General features: G+C 40.9%; 1 protein-coding gene across 15 annotated transcripts in view; it reads left to right on the top strand.

Moving 5' to 3' along the window:
• The window catches only part of cacna1g (calcium channel, voltage-dependent, T type, alpha 1G subunit), a 271,449-nt gene that overhangs the window by 107,454 nt on the left and 138,855 nt on the right, over nt 1-25,140 (top strand). For all 15 annotated transcript variants that reach the window (XM_032573632.1, XM_032573624.1, XM_032573631.1 and 12 more), the window contains one exon: nt 14,916-15,049. In XM_032573632.1, coding sequence (XP_032429523.1) covers nt 14,916-15,049 — 134 coding nt within the window. The remainder of the gene's footprint in view (nt 1-14,915; nt 15,050-25,140) is intronic.

Below are 25,140 nucleotides of genomic sequence, written 5' to 3'. Positions count from 1 at the left end.
ATCTCTTTTACCTAATATGGACTTGTATTTTGAGAGGAAGAAAGAAGGGCAAAGCAAAGAAGAGGAAAGGAAAGGGATGGCTTGTAGCATAAAACAAATTAAAATCAAAACTCTTTGGAGAGAACAAATAGGAGGAAATTAAATGAGACTTAATGTTTAGCAAATGAAAAGAAGAAAATGGAAAAAAGAAGGGGAGAGGATGTAAATCAAACAAGATGGAAAACAGAACAGAATGAGCAAAAGGAGGAAACAATGAATAAAGAAGGAATTTTCGAAGGAAATATTTGCCAAGACAACTTTGAAATGGCAAATTGGACAAGAAAAATAATGAGTTGGCGGGAACAAAACGTGAACAGAGTAGAAAGAACAAAAGCAGTTAAATTAATGGCTAGAAGAAATAGACAACAAATTGAGAGAGGAGAGAGAATGAACTGGAAAAATGCAGGACAGATAATGGAATGGCAACAGATGGAAAAGAAAGATATGAAAAGAAAAAATGAAAATCCATCCAACCACAGTTTTTCATTTCTCTGAGATTGGCTTGCAGGGACAAGCCAATCTTGTTGTCTAGAAGGGACATGCAGAGAACCCTCTCCCCAGCCAACTCTCCAGCTTACTCTTAGAGATCCCAAGGGATTCCCAGGACAGAAGAGTCCTTCTTGTTCGATCTTGGACCTGGGGTTATTTCCTACTGTGACATGTCCAGAAAATCCCCAAAGGCCGGCACCCGGGAGGATTTCTGATCAGGTTCCCAATCCATTCATCTGACTCCTTTCAACACCAAAGGGCAGCAATTATACTGCTTTTAGAGTATCCAGAGAATGCAGACTGATCAAGAGTTTATTTTATTTTTTCTCCCCTCCAGGGGGTCTTTTGTGGGCTCTAGTGTTCCTTATATGAAAGTAGGCTGACGGGGAAGGAGAGGAGGGAAGACATGCGGCAAATATCGCCGGGTCCGGGAATCAAACCCGCGATGGCCGCATCGAGGACTCAAGGCCTCCAAACATGGGTCGCGCTAACCCCTACGTCACCACAGCACGCCGATCAAGAGTTTATTGATCAGCTTAATTGTCATTGGGAAAGGTCAACGCAGCACATGCATTGCGGAGACTCGTGAGTGGGATGCCAGGAGAACCCACCCATCTGTTGTCTGTACCCGCTGGTGCTTGTACCTCCAGCAGTCACTAGGCAGGAGACAAGGTATTCCCTAGACATGGTGCCAGACCATCTAAAGACAGATGGGACAAACCCTAAGGACAATTTGGAGAGACCATTTGACTTAACATTTATGTTCTTGGACTGTAGGAGGAAGGCAGAGTTTCTGGACAGAGCCCACACAAGTACAGGGAGAACACACAAACTGCATGCAGAAAGACCCCAGGCTGGAATTTCAACATAGGACCTTTTTCCGCAAGGTAACATCTCTACCAACCGTGCTACTGTACAGCCCCATACCAAGAGAATGAACGGCAGACACAAAAGGAGCGACCACTTAAAAACAAGGAGTGTAATATGACAACATTGAAGGAAAGGAAACTCGTTGAAAGAAAAGCTGAAAGTAGGGGTTTGAAAAACAAAGGAAGGCCTGACGTTAATAGCAGTTACAGTTGCAGTGAATAACAGACATTATCTCTTCATTGTGGCAAAAGTTAGTGAGTGGGATCTAATAAGCAACAGGAGAACAAGTTTTCCTCAAAAGTAATTTCTCTACCGACAACCACAGTGATATGAGTTTACAGATTAATTGAAGAAAGGGGTTGAGGTGATGGATGGATTGAACGTGGGGATGTCATTAACGGGCATGCGGGGGGAACTCCTGATAAAGGTTTAGATGGTGGTGACTCAGTGTGGGGGTGCAGTATTCAAGCAACGGTCTTTTCTCTAACCACACCAACGTCCAGATGGAACCTGGAACAAAGAGGAGCGGATGAAGAATGAGAATTGAAAGTAGGGATGAGGGCGATGGGATGAAGAGCAGGAGGAGAGATGAGGTGTTGTCAGGGAGGGTGGGTGTGAAGGATTGTGACGGACAGTGAAGGATAGGTGAACTGACTAAGTAGACTGTTGCATAATTTTATCTGCTCCCCAAACTAATCTTAACAAGTTGATTTCATGTGTTCCAAGTAGGAACAATTGGCAAGCATAAGGATTTGAGGGAAACTGACATTAACAAACTTTTATGGTGAGATGACATCTCTAAAATTGCAGCTCTTGCGAGAGCCGAGGAGTTGAGGTTCAGATTCTGCTGTTGCCACGGCAGCCCGAGCCCCTCCATGCTCTCTGACTTCTCTGCCCCGGGTTAAGAGATGTGATTTAATTTGGTGAGTCTCTTCTGCGGAGCTCAGATGAACTGGTAGCCCAAAGGTTAAACACACTGTTAGTAATTGCCCCGCTTCCTTCATTTCAATCTCGCTGTCATCTATAGAGATGGTAAAGGCACACATTACCTACATTATTCTGTGATCTGTCTCTCCTCACAGAGCAGACACCTTCCCTGAACTCGTATTGTTTCTGTTAGCTTGGTTTGGCTTTATTTCATTCCGTTTAGATGTATTTGTTCAGGAGCCAACCATAAGCAATGTCACAAAGCAACCGTTGCCCTTTAGGCAGGCCTTCTAGCAACCAGCTAATTTATGGACATGGGCTTTGTTTGTGATTTTATAATAAAACCGGTACAGTGGGGAAAAAACATATATTCTAAAAAGGTTACGACAAAAGTGCTTTGTAAACTAACAAGTGGTCCATGAAAAACATTCTAGCTTTTATAATACATAGAAAGTCCTTTGAAAACCCACTAGTCTGGTCATTGTGCCACTAATGCTTCACCAGCACTCCATCACTGTTAAATATGTCATGAGACATTCAGTAAAAACCAATTTTCAATAAATTTGAAATATTCAGACCTTAAAGACCTCAAAATGATTTTCCTGAGGATTTCCCAGGTTTTAGCCATGTCCTTTGGTCACCTTGGAGTTGACTATTGCCCGAGTCGTGACCGTTCTGTTTTTGGTTCCATCCAGATGATAAGTTTTCCATCGTCTTCAAAGTGTTTCTGGTTTTAGTATCCATTTGAAACTGTCATTTTTGGCACTTTCTTTTTATCTTCCTTTACTCCTCCAATCAACCTTTTAATCAAACTCCCCTGTTCTTTTGAACGCTGTCTTCAACAACCAGTTTTATTCAGATCTTCAAAAAGCAGCACACTGTAACCAGCACGTACAACATTTTCTTTGTTTTTGTTTTTACAGATCTGATGACCTCACTGATTAAAACTCTCTGCTGCAATTATTTCGAGCTCTTTCAAGTAACAATTTCGCGACAGATTAATAACGACGCGTGTAACGATCAATGGGTCCGGTGGCTTTCTGTTGCTCGCCTGCACCTATTGGTTAATCAGTCGCCTTGTGGAAATGCAAAAATTCAATTGAAACCGATGACTGAACTTGGGTTGTGATGCTGGACTCCATGCAGCAGTAGACAGTTGCAGATTCTTTGTGGACATAGTCAGAGCCAGGAGTCGAACAGTCAATGTAAACAACCCATTTGTTATCACACTCTCCGATCTTTCCAAGTCTTTCCGATGCCAAAAAGCAAATAAATATAGCATTACTGCTATGTTTTTCAGAGCTATAATCCTCCTTCTAACAGTTTATCCCTTTTGGCAAACAGACCTTGGATGATGTGTTTGATACAGAAGACGACACATCAGAGAACTCTGCAGTTCAGAGGGAAGAAAGTAAAGGCATGAGCTAAGGTTTGACTGATAGAGAAGTTTCAAAGAAGTGCCAAACTTGTACAGCCTCACTTTCTTTCTTTCTTTTTTTCGTTCTTTCTTTCTTCTTTTTACCCCAGAAGGACAAATTTCAAAGGAACATTCCTTTCTGAACAGCAGAGCTCGTACTCCCCTACCACCCAAGCAGTGACAGTACAATGTGATGTCAGCCGAAAGCTAATAAAGCCGTTGTCAGTACTGTTTGAACAGAGGATTAGAGAGATACACCCAGAGAAGACAGTCTGGAGAGTGGGAACGCTGCCGTGAAGAGGAGCCCCTGTGGAAAGCGCCGCGCTTCTAAACCTGCATTTGTGACCTCACCGTGACGAAACGTCGCGGGTAGCCGGTGTCTGTGCGCTCTGAATTGGCGGTGATTGAGCCCACAATATTATCTTCCCTCCACCTGTAAGGAGTGGATCTGGGCCTGAATGGCAGATTACTATTAGCCTGGTCTATTGTTCTCGCCACATGAGGCATTCGCCGCCTTTACCGCCACTTACGGCTGTCCGCCCGCCCGTCTGCGCGCGTGCTTGTGCATGTGATGAAAGCACCTGACCCCAATGATAATGGCATTTAGACTTTGTGACAGACAAAATTAGCATAGAGAGTGTCTGAGATTTATTTTTGGGCGCAGGGAAGGGTTTTCACAGAATCGACGGCATCCGTTTCAGTCAAAACCCAATCTGTCGGCTGACGGTGTTACCTGCGTGGATGGCCTTTAATCCTCTACACAAACCCTTAGTGTCTTGCTAAAGTGTTTTTTCAGATTTTGTCTCGCTGAAAGCTCAATTTCCAGTGAGTTTGCTAGGATTTTAAAATTAGGCCAACATATAGTAGATTAATTGGAAACCTACAGGAAAAAGGTGCATGATGTTCAAAATGTTGGTGAACCTACAGCATCAAGAAGCGCAGTATATAAGTCTGATAAATTTATGGAGAGGCTTTTTTAAAGCTCTTACTAGCACTATTAGCCTTTATTTGCCGATCAGATAGGAAGTAGGTAGAGAGAAAAGAGGGGAAGGCATTCAGCAAAGGTCCCAGAGTCGGGAATTGGACCCAAGACTTTACTGGGTTTCCTACAAGACATGTAGAAAATAAAGCAAACCTGTAAAAGAAGGAGCTCTGGTCAGGCGACACCAAAGTGGAACATGCAAAACTACTCATGAGAATAGGACCGGACATTAAATTACACACGTGATCAATATCAATAGAAAATATGTCCGGTAGAATCTTCAATAGTTTCACTGACCTCCGATTACGGAATCAAACAGCATTCTGGGAGATGTAGGCAAAGGAAAGGGTTTAGCCGCTCAATCTAACAACTACGTAGCTAAGAAGAAAAGAGAAGAAAAGCCTCCAAGTCCTTTATGGGGAGGCACTAGAATGTGTTTACAGCATAAACACAGAGATTATATTTCTTTAACATTAGCTAATTTATGCATCATATTTATAGTTTCTACAAGAGTAAATTTTGCACTTTAATTGATTTGTAGTGAATAATAGCAAAGTTTTCATTGCACGGTGAATCAAATGTAATTTAAAAAATGACTAATAAACCTTAAATGTGCTAATTTCTGCCTGACTGCTTACGGTACAGGATTTGAATTTCTAACTTGCAGACAATTTACCTGGCTCGCATTTTAGAAAAAAGTCATTTTTTGCTCAGATTCATTAAACATCCCATCTGCAGATGTGAAAGATGGAACAGACATATCCTGAAAGACTAAATGCGGTTAAAGGTGGTTCAACAAAGTTTTTTCTCACAGGGACTGAACGTTAAATATCAAGAACATTATGATTTAGTTTGGACTGGATCCAGACTAAATCATGCGAGGTTGAAATCATATTTCCTTATTAGAAAAATAAACATACATGGTTGATGTGGTGGCTTTTTGTTAAAGTGTTTGTGCAGTTTTGCCCATATTGTGATTCATTCATCTGTGATTCATGCTTTTTCTTCCTTTTGAGACAAAAATGTTTTTTTTAAGGTTATACAAGCAAGCTACTTGTGCTGGAAAAACTTGAAGCTATTGTGCCCCCCAAAATTAATTTTGTTCAATTTTACTCATTTAATAAAAGTATATCCAACTAGTATTAAGACCAGAGAAGTGGAAACATAATGAAACTAGTTCCAGCTTTCCCTCCACAGCTCTACCATAACACACACAGAAATCAAAGTCTATAATCAAATATCTTGGAACACTTAAAATGACAGATTTATTTTACATATTTCATATTGTCAGAAAGGTTTTAGATGTTGAAATCATCATTTATGAGTTCTGTTTCAGAGCAGGTTTGGATAGTTATTCCAGAGCAAATTCAACATGATTAAAAAGATAGCTAACCTTAGCATTGTTAATAGCGAGTGGCAATCAATTTTAGTGGGGTTCCTGTAAAGTTGAGGACTTTAGAAGAGACTCACTGTTTTAGAAAAAAACAAATTTCTTCCAAATCTAGCGTATTCCTTGACATAAGCTAATAAAGGTACAATAGGTCAAATGTTCACTCTTTTTTAATGTTATTATCAATGAGCTGTGAATATGCCTCACTAGCAAAAAGTTTCCTTTCAAAGAGCTTCCAACAAGTTCAGTGTTTCCTCTACTTGCTAGCTTTAAGACCTCTTTCCACACTAACAACTTCCACACTGAAGAGTGTTAAGGCTCCTACATACTGCCCGTATTCTGTGAGTTGCATTATTCACGGACGGTTGAGATTTCATAGTTTAGTGCCTACATTTCCTGTAATTCCTTCAATTCCTTAAAAATTCCTTCAAATCCCACAGTCCGGATGGATGCTAGCAAGTTTGAGCTAGCTGCTCACCTTGCCATGTTTCTTCTCCATCCTTTGCCTTGAAGTGTCTGGCTGATGTCCACTTTGAGTAGAGTAGAGGTCGAGTACGCTCGGACCTCAACGGGGTGGGGGTCTTTACTGTTAGCATGATGTGTTAGCGCTTAGCATGGTGAATTCGGAAATAGAAAAAAATTCAACTGAACAGTCACAACTCGGATATGGTAAAGCTAATAATAAACCATTTGTGATCACCCGTTTCCTATTTTGAGCTTTCTCATTTAGCTTGGAGCATATCTTGCGTTTAATGAGATATAAATCTCAAAACATTCTCGCGTCACATCTTGTTATAACAAGAAACTTTTCTCATTCAAATCAGTAGAGGTCAAAGGGTTCCTCTGCGCCTCGTGTAGAACATAAATATGTTTGTTGGCTGCCTCATAGTAAATCCTCTCCTGATCTCTCCCCAACTGCAGTCTTTGCTTAAATGTGAAAACACATGTTGTTTTTTTGTTTTTTCTTCCCCCCCTCCAACCATAAACGACGAGCATGCTTGCGTTTACTCCGCCGCAGCTGCCGGACTTCACACTTGGGTGCCATACTATATCTAATAGCTTTGACACTCGAGCGTTCGACATTAGGGAGTGTTTAAGTGTTCTCATCGTTAGTGATTAAGAGCACTTAGAGCACAAAGGCTGCGCCCGGGAGGCGATGAGAAGGCCCCGCAATGTCAGCACTCGCTTCGGCAACTCGCAACAAAGCACAGCTGATGTCTGTGCGCCTGGTCCACACGTGTGTTTACCCTCGCTCTCAGGCAATGTGAGAGGGAACATGGGTGTTCACGCAGGAAGACGCATGAAAAGGGAGTTGTGTGAGGTTAGGCGGCAGCAACAGGGACGGGGGGAACGAGGTTTTCTGATGTGTTTTATCTGTCTGCCTTAACAAAATTCAAATTCGTTGAACTGTTTTAAGTGTTGTTGCTTTACAACCAGAGCGCTTCGATGTACTAGACTCAAATTAGTGCATAATTGTGAAAAAGGTCAAGCAAAAGGTTGGGGATAACATCATCTTAGGGTGCATTCACTATCTAAACTGTGCAATCGAACTCCGATGCGAACCAAAAACAGCTAACTCTACCCTAGGTGATGTTAAAGTGAACTTTGGTGTGGTTCAAATGCATATGTGACCAGAGACTGCTCCCAAAGCAGGAAGTAGACTATAGTAGACAGGGCATTGTGGGTAAATGCAACCAAAGCAAATGCGAGAGTCTACCACTAGAGGAAGAAATTCTTGTGGTGATTTGCCACAAAGGAGAAATCTTACAACCTCTACAATCTGACGCCACTCCAGTTTTTACATTTTGTGAAGAAGGAAGTTGCTCTCACTGTCTTCTTCAGAGGTTTCATGTTGTATCCAGGTGGTTCCTGGTGCCAGGCGACACAAGGACATGAGCAGGTTTTTCAATTAGTTTGCTTCGTTTGGCCAGCTGAAAAGTAAAGAAATGTTGCAACTTTGATACCCAGTTGAACCACGTGTACCGGTCTACCACAGGTGAAAATACCCTTAGGGTGCGCGGAGAGAGTACACACCTTCAAGTACTCTTGGCACTCTTGTATGCAGGTTGCCGAAAGCTATGAATGGGACACAGCAAACATGGTGTAGAAGTTAAGAGACCACAGCGAGTGTAGTAGGGGCTGAATGCAAATCCACAAGGCACTTTGTACATTTTGAAAACAATGTATGACTTTTCAGCCACTTTACCCTCATATAAAGTCACAAAATGTGGACACGTTTAAGGGCTGTGGAGTTCTTGGCGAGGCTCCGTCGATGTCAGTGAGTTGGCTAAAAATACCCTGGTGAGGTAAGCATAAAAAAACCCGATGCAAACCGCCCGTAGACTCTCACATGGCCGCCGAGCATACATTGAAGCCACTGTGGGAGACATAACATACAGTAATAAGGGAGCAATACTCCCCACCACTCCCTGCTAGACAGAAGGAGGCAGTGGGAGAAAAGTTAAGAGGGAGATGGGAGAGATGAAAGTCTATGGTAGACTGCACGAGGAGGTGGAAGAATGCCAGTAGCTCACAGTCAGTGCAGCAGGAATCCCATCCAGATGTTGGTGCCGAGAGGCGAGAGCTGAACTGCCGATAAGAAAGACGGAGAATGCCCTGCTTTTTCGTTACCGGCACAGAGCGATTTGTGCATCGAACAGATAAAGCCGTAACCAGCGGAGGTTTGTCCTCTGCGTCCACACTCGTTAACCTACCACGCCCTTCTGTAAATGTATCCCTCTCCCACCCTCATTCATCTCCTGCCACATAAAAGGCCAGCTATTGTAGGATTCCTATCTTAAAAAAAAGCGTCTTTAATGGCCGCTCGGCGAGCAAATGGCTGTTTGGACGTGTGTGGCGTCTCTATGTTCACCCTAATTGCTCTCTGTAGTGATTAACCTCGGCCCACGCGGTTTACCATGTGAAGCGTTTACTGCGGCTGATGTTGTGAGCCACGCTCTGTGCCGGGTGGGACTTTTTTTTTTTTTTTTAACAAGACCTTTCTGGTTGCACAGGAAGTGAAGGCTTTCCCATATCTGGCAGCAGCGACCACGCTTTGTTTGCAACAAATACGAGGATTTGTAGCACATAATGAAATGAGAACTTTCTGTACTGGCATAGAAATGACTTATTCGGGTAATCCTGTCTAGGTTGCCACAGGCTGTTGTCTAACCACCCACCTTATTGTTTGACCTCATTTTTATACCTTTAATTGGATATAAATGGGCATATTTTTACGGTTCTTTCAGGTCAAACAGGTCAGTTTCATGACATGGAAGTGTAACGAACCTCCAATAAACAAAACGGTTCTAGTGGTGGAAGTAGTGAAACTCACAGCAATACACAAAACAATTGGTGAAGCATTTCAGCCAATATTAAGGCAAAGAAGATATTCCAAAAAAATTTTGATCAAGTCATACATCAGGTCTGTGACGTTATTTGCAGCAAACCATGAAGAACTCAATGTTGGAGCCCAAGGATCTGATCTTGAGAGTCCAAATAAGGAGCGCTAAATTGCTAGTGCAGAAACTATCTCATAGAAGCCTGTAGAGAAACTTTGAGGGGGTATTTGTGTGTTTTATCTTAAATGTCCCTTTGGCTATGTTGTCTTTTTATGCATTGTCTCATGGTGATTAAATAATCCCTTTTGTTTGTTAAATATCGTTGCACAATATCAAAGATTAATCGCGTCAGTTGTCTCAAGTGGGAAAAGACTTTGTCGAATGATGTATAATTACGATGCCATGTTGGGGCCATTGTAGATGGAAAGAAAATAAGTACATTTCCTCCCAAACCTGAGAAAATTTGAAGTTAATCTCAGAAATAAAAAATAATAATAAATAAAAAAAAGTCAAATTTTGACATTTGAAACTCAGAAATGTAATAGTTCTTAGTTATTTTTCTAGCATTTGTTTTTACTTTTCAAACTCAGAAATTTCCACTTTTTTTTCTACAAAATACCTGAGATAAAATTCTAATTTTGAGGGTTTTTTTCTTGCAAGTTGTCAACTTGTCAAACTCACACATTTCCAAGTTTCTTCTGGAAGATTTCTGAGCTTAATCTCAAAATTTGACTTTTTTTTTTTTTTTCCAAGCCATCTTTTGACATTTGAAGCTAGGAAATTTCCAAGTTCTTTCAGGGAAACATCTGAGATTAATTTCAAAATTTCTGAATTTTTGAAATAGAAATTTACTCCTTTTTTTCCTTTTCCATACTTAAATGGCCCTCAATTTTGTTTTATTTTTATACTCATTTGCTTCCCAAAAAGTTCCAATACTCCCTCGGTTTCTGAGTCGTATGCGTACTAAAGCAGTTAGATGGTAGAAATTAGAGTAGTGTGTGGGGGTGTGTGGGCGTGAGCGCTGGGCCGTTCAGAACAGGTCACTGGTGTCAAATCCCTCCGAGGCGAGCGAGTGGCGTTTAGGCTCCTCCGCCGTCCACATGGACGAGCAGCCAGTGAACCGTACGCTCCAGACAGGCGCGGAACAAAACAGTTTTTCAGTTTTTTGTTTTTGTTTTTTTTTTCCTCTGAGGAGGAAAAAAATCAGAGCCATCTTAGCCTCTGATTGGTGAAGAGCCGGCTGCTGCTGCTGCTGCTGCTGCCGCGGCAACACTCGGACGTCGAGTGGAGCCTGCGTCCTGCGGATGTCAGATAATGTTTCACGCTCCGCTGACGTCTCACACGAGTTTGAGAAAATCAATTTCCCCCATTAGAGAGCCCGAGTCGCCATGTGCCGGCCCACCAGGAGAACCCTCCCACGCCCCTCCGGCCAGCGAATCTTGTTGACTTGGCGAATTAGGGGTTCCAGCTGTATTTGAGGGAAAACAACAACAAAAAGGAAGCCTTGTTTTGTGGTCAGAAAGGTTTGTCCTCAGTCCAGTCAGCAGGCAGAAGCTCAATAAGTTAATATGAGCACAAAAGTATTCACACCCTTTTTATTTTCATGTTTTGCTACGTTACAATAACAAAATTGAGTGTAAAAAAAAAGAAAAACGTCTACAATTCTGTCAATGTGAAAATGTTCACTCGTTTCAAAAAGTGAAACTCACATAGAATTATCGCAAAATATTTGAAGCCTTTAATTCTGGACATTTTGATAACTATAGCGTATAGGGAAAGATCAAATAAAATCTCTCAGAAAATTGGAATTTTATGAAAAAGTGTATTCACAAAAAGTTGAGTGGAAGGAAAACCTGTAATAGGAGACATTATTTTTATATATAATGATATTTCAAAATGACCTGTCCAAGCTTACCCTGCCTCTGGCCCGTAGACAGCTGGATAGCCACCAGCACCCCCCCCTTACCCTAATAGGATAAGGGTGTAGGATAGATGTAGCGTTAGATGAGACAGCGGTGCAGTCAGTAAGGACTCAGCATGGCAGACGACGGCTCTGCTGTTCTGTCTTTTACACAACAACTCATTTTCTACCAGTCATGGTAGGCGAAAAAACATCTGTCAATAGTTGGACTTTGTTGGTGTCCTAACTGGATGTTATTGTGGTTCAATTTTTTTTATGCTTTCCACAATTCATGGTGTTTTTTTTTTTTCCTTCATTTTTGAGGTACTGACAACTACCAAGGTCACAAGGTGTTAGTTCAAGTTTGAAATCTTTCGGGTGATAAAAATGTAGAATTTGATCATTTAAAACCTTCATTGGACTTAAGATGTTTGGCAAACTCTGCTGCATCTGTTATAATGTAAAAAAAAATGTGGCCAATTTTGTGCAAATGGGTTCAGTTTTGTGGTCAGGATTCTGACTATAATCTAAGAATTTGGATTTTAATTCTAAATTGCATTTCAGAATTTAAATTTTGATCTCAAAATTCTAACTTTAATATCAGAATTTGGATTTTCAATCTGACCTTTAGAGCCGAATGCAGATTTTAATCCCAGAATTCCATCTTTGATTTCGGAATTACGACTCTTATCTTTGGAATCTAATCTCAGAATTCTGACTACAATCTAAGAATTTAGATTTTAATCTCAAAATAATAACTTTAATATCAGAATTCGGATTTGAACTCCGACTATTCAAAGAATTCAGATTTTATTTTGGATTTTAATGTCAGAATTCAACTTTGAATCAAAGAAATTACACGAGTTTTTGTTTTATCCCGACTTTAGTCTCAGCATGTGGATTTTAATCTCAGTATTCTGACTTTATTGACAGAGATGTGTTATGCACTTGTGAATTCTTTGCCCTAATCCTCTTCCGTACATCACCCTTTTCACATGAGTGAAAACATCCAGCATGGTGTATGTTTCCATTGACGTCTGATGTTTTTGAGCGATGCTTTAAAAAGAAAGTCTTCAAGGCAAGTTGAGATTTCTGCCTTGAAGAAATCTCAACATTTCTGTTTGAGATTAAGAGGTAAAGATTGATTTTTATTTTTTGTGACGTGTGCAAACATTTACAAATACCATATCCAGTCTCTTGGCCTGAAGCTCGGCCGTTAGCGTTCTGTTTCTGTCTTTTCAGGCTTCCTATTATCAGCAATCGCACCGAGACGTGAAACGTCTAAATAACAGCCTCCTGTGACACGATACAGGAGCTCACAAGAAACTATGGGTGCCCAGATGACGGTGCAAGTCGTTTCCCAGTCAGATGAAATGCAGATCAGACGGAGCCTCGCCGCTTTTGTTTAGCTTTTTGTCTGACCCTTTCCTTTGGAGGTTTTGCTTCATTGAACAGGTCGCTGCAGGGCTCCGCCGCCTCGGCGGAGTTAATGAGTGTGGTATCTTAAAAAAAAAACAACAAAAAAATCGACTTATTAACACCCGCAGTGATGTACGGTCACTACCGGAGAGGGAACCTGTTTGTTTCACGGTCTGACGGTTTGTTAAATAGCGGCTCGTGTGTTGCTGTTTTAAATCTTTTTTTTTTTGTTTGTTTGTTTGAGGATGCTGGGAAAGCTCGAGAAACCGAGACAGGCTGAGATTATTGAGCTGTAAACACACCATCACAGTCTCACATTCCTCCATCAACCACAACTTTTCTTCTTTTTTTTTTTTTTTTACTTCCAGTGAACTTTAAAGCAGTGGAAGGCTAGCTTTTTCTTAAGCTAACAGGATCTGATATATTTATACACGTCTCTGTTCGTGTTAGGATGACTCATCTATCAGTGGGTGTCCTGTGCCTTAATCTCCTTCCAGATTTTTTTTTTTGCTTTCTCTTTAGCTTTTGTTTTTTACTCTGAGCTCTCTGCTCGCCGCTCTCATTCCAAATTCCTCCACCTCTGCTTTCTGTCGTTTCCCATCGATTTTCATATCTTAAGAAAGTGGTATTTGCTCCTTCCGTCCGAGTCCTCTGCCCTTGTTTTGTCTTCGGTTCGGCCTGATGAGGCTTTTTGGAGAGCTGAGGCCAAACGGGCCGTAATGAAGAGAAGGAACACTGATTAATGCGATGAGCGCTCTGCCCCGGGTTACGCCGCTTTTTTTCATTCTTCGCCGTAATTCGTTCTCGAATGCCGTTTGATAAAGGAAGGTATAACGAAATCCTTATTCGATCACTTGAGGACATCACACAGGCTTGTTTAAGTGCCGTCGAGCAAAATGTTAATCTCTGCTGCTACAAGGAGGCTGTTATCCGTTTCCCATCCAGCGCAATTGTCTGACCTCCTGACGACTGGATCATGAGACATGGATTTCTCTGCAGGAATTCATAAACTGTCTCAATGATGTCAAAGGCTCTCAGTAGGATGTTTATCATACATTAAGAAATGTCTAGACTAGATAGAGGCCAATAAAAAACAGACCGTAGTGTATTAAATCCTTCAGTCTTCACCAACAAGTTACAGAACTTGGTTACAGAACACGTTGCAACGTGACATAACGTGCACAAGTGCCCGTCCTCCAGTTCTCTGATGAAGGGCAAAAAACTGCTAGCCATGTTTTAGGTTTAGCTGTCAAAATGTCAATATAACGCGCTAAATCTTAAATGTATGTGTGATTTATAAAAGATAAAAGAACGCAGTGCTTTTCTGCTAATTGTCAACACCACAACATCTTGACAACAAGGTCCAAGGGTGTCACATTTCACAGGTCATGAAAAGGTTTATGTAAAAAAAAAAAAAAAAGCAAAGGAGATGGAAGTAGGTCAGCTATGCTAGCTTGACTTTGACAATCGTAGCATGTAGATGTGCTGTGGAGTTTTGTGTGTTTCGGTTCGGGGGAGCGAGGGGGTGACCCTGACATCAACTCTGACGGATCGTCAGTAGAACAGATGTTTAAATGAGCTAATCAACCACGGCTGTATTCAGACAGTTATGTATTAAGTGCAATCCTTTAATGTTTATATGGAGGTATTGGGGCCACAGTCTGGTTTTTGTCACGGTGGAGAAAAAGTTACATGTATTAATTCGTCTCCTTATTGAGTGATGGCATGATGTGGGACTAAGTGCTAATGCCAAAACGCCAGACCTGGGTTTGAACTCCTTTAAGCACATCCCACTGGAGGTAGACCTTGAAACAGTTTTGGTTTCTCTCCTTCATAGTCCAGGAATGTCTTTGGATTTCCCTGGTGAGTGTTATTGGGAAAATAAGGAAGTCTGAGTTTCCCTGCTGCACCTTTGACCTCTATCGCCTGATCTTGACAAGAGGAAGGTATTCAGTAGATGACTATAAAGTCTAATCAAACATATTAGAAATTTATAAATGCAGATTTATGACTTTCAAGAGAGCGCTGGGTGACGTTTCCTTTACGTTTTGTTGTAACAGTTTGACTTCTGACAGATTTTCAACGTTCAGTGACGTTCAAAACATAACGTTAACCCGTTTGTTCTATCTGTGTCCGGGCAGGACTTTGATGACTTCATCTTCGCCTTCTTCGCCATCGAGATGGTGATCAAAATGGTAGCCCTGGGGATTTTTGGCAAGAAGTGTTACCTCGGAGACACGTGGAACCGCCTGGATTTCTTCATCGTATTGGCTGGGTGAGTTTACACCGTGACACGACGGAACTCTCAGTTGGCCAAACATCAAGGTGTTCATAAACACAGCAGAAATTAAGATTTTTCTTTCGGCTGCCTCTCAGTACACTCCAATGACCTTTGGGACATGCTCAAGATGCTGAAGATGTAGATTTACATGCCGATACGAACGCATAAGACGTACCTTTGCACACAAAGTCTTTAGCTGCGAACAAGCAGGGCGTAACACCTCTGACGCAGCACTCCACACACTCCGACTTGATGAAACACGTCGCAGAGTCTAGCCTGCTGGTTCAGGTCTGACATTTTCATCACACTACATCCCCCGCTGGGTTTTAATGCCACCCTTCTGCCGCGGCTTCTGTTGTCCGTCAGTGGGAATAGGACACGCTTCCTCCTGTGCACAAGTGTCCTTCATCGAAACACAACGGAGGACTTTCATGTTGTTGTCTTTTTTTCATCTCACGCATCATTATACGGTAGACATAAACAATATATTGGAATATTAGTGAAATGTTAACGGATTTCAGTGACCTGAAATGATTAATTACACACCAACTGATATTTTCAAGCCTTTATTTCTGTTAATTATGACGATTTTCTGCTTTTAGCTAATGAAAAGAACATTACATTAGACCAAAACAGAAACACATTTATTACAGAAATGTGGGCTTAATGGAAACTATGTCTAACACCTGCTTAAAGGTTTTCAAAAGGTACTTTTAATCTGACAAGTGAACCTCGTTAAGGCGGATTGTGATTGATTGTATATGACCGTATTAATTATGGACTTTGAATTGTTACCTTAGATTCAGTTCTGGTAGTTGTTCAGATCCAGCAAGCATCAATTAGGGTTATCAAAAAGTAAACAAGCATGGCAGCCATTTTGTTCTTTACTTAGGATGGAATAATTATACATTATGCAAATTTAATTATTTTAAAAGAATATACTGCACAAGTTTGGATTTATTGTGCTACTTTTCTAATCAAGATATGGTTTTATTGTCTGGATTCTCAAGTGAGACTTTATTTTTAACTAGAGGACCGGTCCCAAATTTCGTTGCGCAATTTTTCATTGTTAAAATTACAAAAAAGGATTATTTTTTTATTCAAAAATATAAATATAGGTTTGAATATGTACATAATACCCAATTGAACGACGCATGGCGTACTTCTCTCTTAATATTTGACCTTTATTCTTTTTTTTTGGTTTCAGACCCAAATTTTCGGTGCAGCCCCAAAGCTTTTTTGCAAGTTTTTCACACGGGTAGTCGTTTAAAAAAAATTGCAGCGCCATCCTCCTCCTACCACTTCCTGTCATTTTCTTTGTTATTTCTGCCAGTAGTAAAATCCAGTTGTTGATCACGGGACCTGTGTCATGCAAAAAAAGCATTTCCATTGCAGTCTTGCAAAATTAACCAGTTTTGATAGAGCTGAAAAGCTACACCATCCAAGCGCAAAATCGTTTTGAGCAAATAACGTTTTCTGAAATCGGCATGTTTCCACTGAACAACTGTATTTTCTTCATTTCAGTTTGTGTAATGCAGCCAGTGGTGTGCCAACAGTGTTCACTTTATTGTAAGATTGAGACTTAGTTATTCTTGAGTTTGTTTTCCCTCCTTTTATCTCAGAGTTGAATGGTTGAAATTTGGACGTAATGTGGTTCAACTGAACAGTCCGAAACCTAGATCAAAACCGCTTTCGAAGTGGTCAAATCAGTCCAACCACAAGCTACTGGAAGCATACAGTCTTCATCCGTTTAAAATGTTTGTATTTTGTTTAAAATCGAGATCTCTTCCAGAAATCCAAACACTTTAAATGAGTTCAATACATTCTGACTATAAGAGCGGTCAAATATTTGTCAAAGGCTATAAAAAGCACGGAATACAGGCGCAACGAGGAACCGGTCATTTCCTGTTATGGTTACCGGGTAACTTTAGATTAGAGAATATCGCCTATAGATTCAAGTTTGAATAATTCAAATAAGTCATTTTAAAGCCCAAACTAAAAAAAGAAACAAGATTCAACGCTATGATGAGGGTCTTTGTTTTTGTTGTTTTTTTTTTTAGATTTCAGAGCGGGGGATGTTTTCATTTCCAAAGAACGGCATGTTTAAATTGGAACTGTTTGAGTCCAGAAGTCTGTTAACATGCAAAATTCTTCTAAAGGACTTGCAAACGGATTTTCTTTGTTCATTTATGTTAACTGTGATTGGTTATTTTGACAGTTAATTTCTTGAAATCGTTGGAGCTGGTTGCGTGTTTCATGCGTACATACGCGCGTGGTTGTGCGTGTGTTTGAGGGAGTGCACTTTAACAGAAAACGGATGAAAGCAACTTGTTTCCCTGAGTCTGGGATCCGCGCGCGCGTTGCGTGTAAGCTTGCATCAGCGTGCGTGGGCGGAGTGTACGTCTTAATTTGTTTTCGTGGCTTATGCTATTTCTGAAACAACCTGAAAAGAATCTTATCTGTACGGAGAGCAACCCCCCCTCCAGCCCACACATATGGAGACAAGAGTAGCCAAGGTAACGGCTGGATGTCGAGCCTTCGATATATATCCTGGCAACAATTGTTAAGTCCCCGGAGACGGGCCCTGATGAACTGTTTGTTTCTCTCCGAGACAATAATTACAGCTAAGCTGCTTTTTCAGCAGGTCTGAACTCTCTCCTCCTAATCACCTGTCTGTCAGGGGGGGGATTGTTGGAGAGTTGGTCTCACAGAGCAGGTGAGATGGAGGGAGAAAAAAAAAAAAAAAGAGAGAGACGAAATGAAAAACGGACCTCATGCTACACCGCGTTCGGACTCGTGTGCTCGAAAGGCTTTTCACCGGTCCGCTTCGCCGGTTTTTAGGGGATTTAGAATCGACTGCCAGAGGAACGGAAGGTGTTCGTGTTGCTTAATTTTTTTTGCGAGAGGAAAGTTTCAGCATGAGAGAAATGTCAAAAACGGAAATGTCACGCAGTCATTGAAGGAATTTAGAGAGAGGATGATTTAAACGAGCAGGAAAAATGCACTGCAGGCAGCGCGTTTTGTTTTGATGCAACAAATCAGCTTGCTTTCCCCACAAATCTGGAGCCCGCATCTCAGAAAAAAATGAAGAGTCCTCCCTTAAGACCTGGATTTTTTTTTTTTTTTGGAGTTTCATGCTTTTGGTGGGGCTCAGACACACAGCATTGACAAATGTGTTTCCATCTCCCCATTCGGCACTTTAACTATCCAGAAAAGCCAAAAACCATCTCAAATGAGGGGAGAAAAAAAATTGCGAGAGTCAGTTTAAATTGAGCCATTTCCATCAACCTTTTCTAATGCGGTACTCAAAAATGTGCATAAAAGAAGCAATGATGGAAACACAGCCAATGAGTCTACACTGTACCTGATCAACTCTAGCAGAAAGACATTTTATTGTGAATTGGCAATATATAGATAAGCTAAATTGAGTCGAAAGTCTGGAAAATTGATCAAATTCTACAAAAGAAAGATTCTGTAGGCCACAGTTTGGTTGCAACACTGGAATATGTCGGAGGAGCTCCAATGTAACCACATCATATCAAAGCAACAGATTTATGAATCCTTTTCTGCATTTGTAGAACGAAATCCCTGCCTACTACTTCAGCTAAACACCAGAATGGCGGCTTATCTGCCCAAATCTGCGGTTAAAAGCTTTCTGTAAAAAAAACCCAACAAAACATGCTGACAATACCGACTTGTAGACAAAGTGATAGCGTAGGACTTCCCTGCAGATTAAGGGACCCGAAGAAGGTTTTATTTATTTATGTACCTATCTATTGATTAGTGTGGTGGGATTCCAATCAATCGCTGAGGGAGTCTTAGTGGCAGAGTGCAGCAGCACTCACTGTCGCAGACAGGCTATCCTATTCATAATACATCAATCAGACTCAGCCTTATCTCTCTCTGTGTTGCTGTTATTCCTCCCCATGAGAGACCTAAAGGACGATGAAGGAGTGAGATGGGGAGAAGGTTAAAACGCCAAGACAGAACGGGAGAGAAGCAGAGAAAGGTCAATTGCTTTATTCGACTCCGTCAATATTTAATCTGGCCAGATATTTGAGCAAAACGGTGCATGAAAAATACCAATATTGGCTTGAGAGCTCAGTGGGTATAACTTTTACATAAGCCAACTGCAGCTAGATTAAAATTATTTCATATTCTGTAATTAGTTTCTTACAGAATGAACATTTTAAAAAGTTTTCTCTGTTGCACATAGTTGTGCATGCTGCCTTAATCCTGTGTCCATAGACATGTTGCGATGTGAAATCATGCACACAAGATCCCTACCTGCTGACGATGACCACCGTTGGTTATAGCTGTCAAGTTGTCAACACAAATCTTTAATGTATTTGTGATATATAAAAGAAAATGACAGAAAGTGTTTTGCTACTAATTTTCAACACTGTCATAAGTGTAACAAGGTCCAAGAGTATTATATTTCACAGGTCAGGAAAACGTTTTCATAAAAAAAAAAAATATATATATATATATATATATATATATAGCAATGGTGAAGGAAGTAGGTCAGCTATGCTAGCTTGACTTTGACTAGCTTAACATGTAGATGTGCTGCATTATTTGGTGTGCTTCGGTTCAGATAAAAAAATTATTTAAAATAAAAAAGGCTATACTCTGACAGATCATCAGTAGAGCAGGTGTTTTAGCTAATCAACCACCGTTGCTTTCAGACAATCACTTTTTAATAATGGCATAATAAACATTGAGACTGAAAACATAATTCTGTGTAGCGTAGCCGACTGGAATACACCTGGTTTTGAGTTATTCTTTTACGGGGGTTTTTTGTGTTATTTTTTGCTTTGCTGTTGCACACTGCACTATATTAGTAATACCTACATCTCCACGTTTCATTTAAGTAACAGAACTGTTCTACAGCGGCGGATTCTACAGAATCGTCTTTTTGACCCCCGGCACTGTGCGCATTCCCAAATTTTCATGATGTGAACAATAACATTCAGCGTGTCTGTGGAGCAAAATAGCTATGCTAACATGTTTAGTTTTGGGAGAAGACGTCGGCCAAAACTCTCCTGTATATCCTTCCCTTCTAGTATCTGTCGGCTAATTCTGCGTAACTCCGTGTTTTGTTGTGGAATCCCACGATTCCGTACTCTGAAATCATAGTTCCCTCTACTCTAAACATTTTTTCCTGTCATTGTCGCCAGACGTTTGCATAACTCTTGACTTTTTCATACTGTATTTTAAAGTGAATGGCACCTTCTCGATTTAAAAAGTCTTTAGCCTGACATATTGCATTTCAGACCTTTGATTGAGCCACACTTGAGGAGCTGAAAGGATCCCAGAAGAGGAGCCTGAATCCTTAGCGTCGTCTCCTTTCTTCTCCTGTTGATTTATTGATGGCACTTTGGATCACCTCCAGCTCATGTGGGAGACAGCAGAGGAAAGTGAGAGCGTGACGATGGAAAGAGCAGGAGAAGGGACGGCGAAAGACATCTGAGAGGGAAGACAAAGAGCTGCGGGAGGTGCAAGAAGTTGATAGAGAGGAAAACAATGTGACAAAATGAAAATACGAATAAGAATACCCGATGGGAGACGACGGCGGCAAAGAGCTGCCACGAAAGGCGAAGGGAAAAATAGAACTGCATCATGTCATAACTTATAAATGTTAACATTTATTTTGCTATAACAAAAGGTTTATTATTAGAACGGTTTTATGTTGTAACGTGATTTTGCCTGGATGGCGGTTCTCCACTTCTGACTCTGGAAGGAGAATAAAAAATCAAATCTAAGCTATATATGATGTTGGTCCAATAAATTCGGGCTGAGCGAGGCGTCGCACTCGGTGACGGTGTTTTGATCACAGCAGAGTGCAGAACAGAGGCGGACCTGCTGCGCACGGCCAGACAGGGTGACTGGCACTCAGCCATTAGCCCGACATATTCTACCAACGTCTGTGTCGACCTGCCGGCCTGTTTCATGAGCTGCAGGTTGAAGGTTTGGGCTTTAATTAAAGACATGATGAAGAAACCGGGAATGAAAAGAACTTGAACGTGAATTGACCAACTACTTTAAAGCCACGTATTCTGTTTGTCTCAGCTCAGGTCTAAGCTGCAAGTTACTGAATAGGAAAAAGAAGTCTTCAAATAAAAATGTGGTAAAGACATACAACAGTATGATGGAGTATTAGGGTCAGACTCAGAAAAAAGTCATTAAATTTAGAGAATAAAGTCATTTTACAACAAAAATGTCATAATATTGCGAGAAAAACTTTATGTTCATATTACGAGAATAAGGTTGCACGACAGCAAGGCGAAATAATGAGCAAAGTCAAAATAATATGAGAGTAACGCTGTACAAAAGTCATAATTTGAAGAGAATAAAGTTGTAATAAAATGAGCAAAAAGGCATAATGATATGAGATTAAAGTCTCATTACCAGAATAAAGTCGTGATAATTGGTGAAAACTAAGTCAAAAGAATACGAGACCAAACTCATATTACTTGAATAATATTAGTAGAATGAAGTAGTAATTTTATGTTAACTTGATAACACAAAAAATTAAAATTGGGAATGTTGAGCATCTTATGAAGTTGCACTTTGGTATCAGTTTTACAAATAAGGCAAATATTGTGAACATAATACTTGATAATGACGTTTTTCCGCATCATTTTATAATTTTCTTCTGGTAATATTGCGTCTTCTACTTATCCTATGAGTTTATTCTTGTAACATTATGACTTTAGTCTCACAATTAAAAAAAATAATCTTAGTCTGGCACTAATCCTCTGTCATACAACAGTATTTGTAATGTAAAAATAAGAAAAAGAAAAAAAAAATCTAATTTGAGCTAAAAACTCCTACAAATATGTTTATTAGTGCCCAGATTAATAAATTATGCAGAGTCCAAATCAACAAAAGAATAACTTAATCTTTAGATACGCATTGATTTTGTTCTATTTCCCAAAAAACCCCTAGTATTATGGTTAAATATTCATATTTTTCAGCACATTAGTTTGCTGAAGGGGTTGTAAATACTGTTTGTTGGTAAAGAGCAGGCCGTTTGCCCTCTATCCACAAATTGCCATAAGTGCAGGTCTGGTGATTTGGGGGATCAAACAACGACCAGCAACAACTAATTAGCGAGGATTACAGCTGCTGGCTGTTGGCACTTCTCCATCGTCTCAGGGCTGGATGCCAAGCTGCAGCGTATACGATCCGCCCAAATCTCAACTCCATATGTGTTTTTTTTTTTTATTTTATTTATCTTAAATTAACTTCAGTTTCACAAACGGAAGTGGAACGTAGAAAAAAATTCTGCCACATTGAAATTAGAGGAGAGGAAGGGCATTAAAACCAGGAATGGTGATGGCTTCTACGCAAACTGCCTCTTCCTTTTTCACGTACTTTGACTCGGGCTGCTGAACGTTCCTGGCCGAGGTCTCCTCATCCTCCTCCCGCATCACTGTGATTATTCCCCCACTAGCAGTGGGGTCACCTCGCTGGTCATGGATTATGATTCAAGGGAGGCAGCGATGGGATGTTTTGTAATTAAGTGCGAGACAGTAGCTGTAGTTCTAAATCTAATAACGGCGCAGTGAGAGCAGACTGCTTTCCTGAATGCCTTCTGCCCAAGCAGCTGAAATTGAATTACACTTTCTTTGGGCACTATGGGAATTCTGGTGAGTCTAAAATAACAGATGAGGGTAACTTTGTGATGCTGTATGAGGTGGAGAAAGAAAGGAATCTGTCTGTGTTCCATTTCATACCCACTAAAGTTGGGTGTGGGACGGCAAGCACCCCCTATGAGTTTGCCGTTTCCTTTCGTATGCAGTTCCACTCGACTCTCATCTCCCTTCACTGCTCCATTTGGGCTTTCTCCTCTGGTAGGATTTCTACCGGGCCAATCGGTGAACAGAAGGAGAGATTGAATGATGACGTCAATTTCATGCACTGCAACAATGGCAATAGAGGAAGTTAACAAAGTCGAAAGACGCCGTTCCAAATGTTGACTTAACAGCCGCCTCGTTCAGCTCAGCACTTCTCAGTTCGCACTGGAGGATGGTTGTTTACGGCGCAGGTAATTTCCTGTAAGCTTCATGGCATCGAACTGTGGCATTACGTACGCCACGGACAAATGTCAGCGATTGGGTCAAATTTAAATCTTCCAGAGCCTCCAGGAAGCAAACGTTTCTCAATAGCCGAGAATCCAGACCCTCTGGACGAACAAGGGGCTGGATTTCACCAGGCTGCTGTGAGTAGATTGTTGAAAACTATTTTGTCATCGGCTGGTATAACGCATCCCTGTAAGATGTTACGGAATGATGCACGGATGTACAAAAAAAAAACCTTTATAGTGATGGGATCCGTTTCTTATCCAAAAAAACAATTGCTACAAAATGTCCAAAAGTGAAAAAGTAACGGTGATGTTTAAAGTCACCAGCAACGTGTGTCAGTTTATGGACTGCCGATTGACATGACGCTTAAGGCACGGTCACTCCGCCCATGCAGAAGTGCAACTCAGAGTGAGCCTCTGACAAACAAACACAGTCATAAGGTAAAGGTAGTGAAGCTTCTGGCGAGGCAAATTTTCCCCATCAACCCACAGTAATGCATGGAAGACGAGCACTGAAACGATTTGAACGAGTCGTGTGTCAGGTCTGTGAAGTCATTTACGGGAAACCACAAAAACACTGACTGGCGCTAAATTCCTCGAGCAAAAGATGAACGTTTCATACAAGACTGTGTTTTATCTTCAGTATCGTTTCGTTTGTCTGCTCTTCGGCGGGTATTAATATTAATTTTTGTTTGTTATAGAACACTGCATGGTATTAAGTTTGATTATGCTGGGGGGTTTTTGTTTTGGTTTTATAGCATAAACCGGTCAGAAACATCTGTTTCCTGCACAACTTGTGGAACGTGCAGCAAACATAATCTGCACCACGTCTTTAGACCCACAGCATCCAGACATAACGGTGTTGTGCCATAACGTGATGATGTGCTGGAATTATTAGGCTGCCCTGCTGCTGAAAATTGCTATTGCTAGAGGACACTTGTCATCTATTTATTATTATCATTATTTATTTGTTAATCTTCCAAATAGTCGACCAGCAATGCTATCAGTCATTGTATCGATGCCTCCTTCTCGGCATAGTCGTGTCGGCTGCGTTATGCACTCGCAATGCAGGCAAGGAATTGCTTAATTGCACATAAATGAGCTTCTAAAAATGGAAACTACATTTTGATAATGTATGTCAGGCTGTGTATAAATATTTGTACCACATGCCTGAAAAGTCACTGCTTTACAGAGAAACTACTAATTTGTAATCACAGCACATATTTATTGTTTTGGAGCCAAATTTACGTGTTAATCTTTGTTTTGGCCATCAAGCATGTAACTTAATGATGACAATAAATTAGATGTACTTGCAGCTACCTTCATTAGTCCCAATAGTGTGCAGTAATAACTGCTCCCCACAAACTGAATGACATTTTACATTGTGATGAGTTTTATTTTTTTTTGTTTCCCCATTAAAATAGCTCCAAGACATGTCTCAGAAACTCAGCGTACCGAAACCTCTGAAACTCCAATCATTATTACCAAACATTACAGTAAGCTCATGTTAATCCGCAAGCTAAAAGGGGAAGGATTGTTTTTGCCTCCGTACTACTCACAAAAAAACACAGATACTTCTCAAATCTACCTAGCAGAATCCAAACCCCGTCCCCTAACGCACAAACACCTACATGGGGGCCGCCCATCACTGACAACTGGTCTGTCGTGGGACGGTCGCTGCGACAGGACGCCTGTCACCGACGTGGAGGCGAACAGAAAGGAACCGGCATGCGACAAAAGCAATGCAGGACAAGACGAATTACGAGTTATTCCGTGATGCGTATGAAGTGTGTCGGCAGCAGCGACGACGAGGACAACGTCTCAAAACTACATTCATTTCCTAAAACAGCAGGATGTGATTCCATCAGAAAGTCGGTCCTGAAAGGGGAAGTAGCACAAGCTTTTGTGCTACTTCGTGCTATGACAAGTGTTTTCACTCCCGCAAGGGCTTAAATATTACATGACTGGCTGCATTCGTTCCAGGGCGTTGGCGTTT

The sequence above is a fragment of the Xiphophorus hellerii genome, chromosome 10 (genome assembly GCF_003331165.1).
Source record: "Xiphophorus hellerii strain 12219 chromosome 10, Xiphophorus_hellerii-4.1, whole genome shotgun sequence".
Taxonomy (NCBI): Eukaryota; Metazoa; Chordata; class Actinopteri; order Cyprinodontiformes; family Poeciliidae; genus Xiphophorus; species Xiphophorus hellerii.
This window is presented reverse-complemented; position numbering and strand designations above follow the sequence as displayed.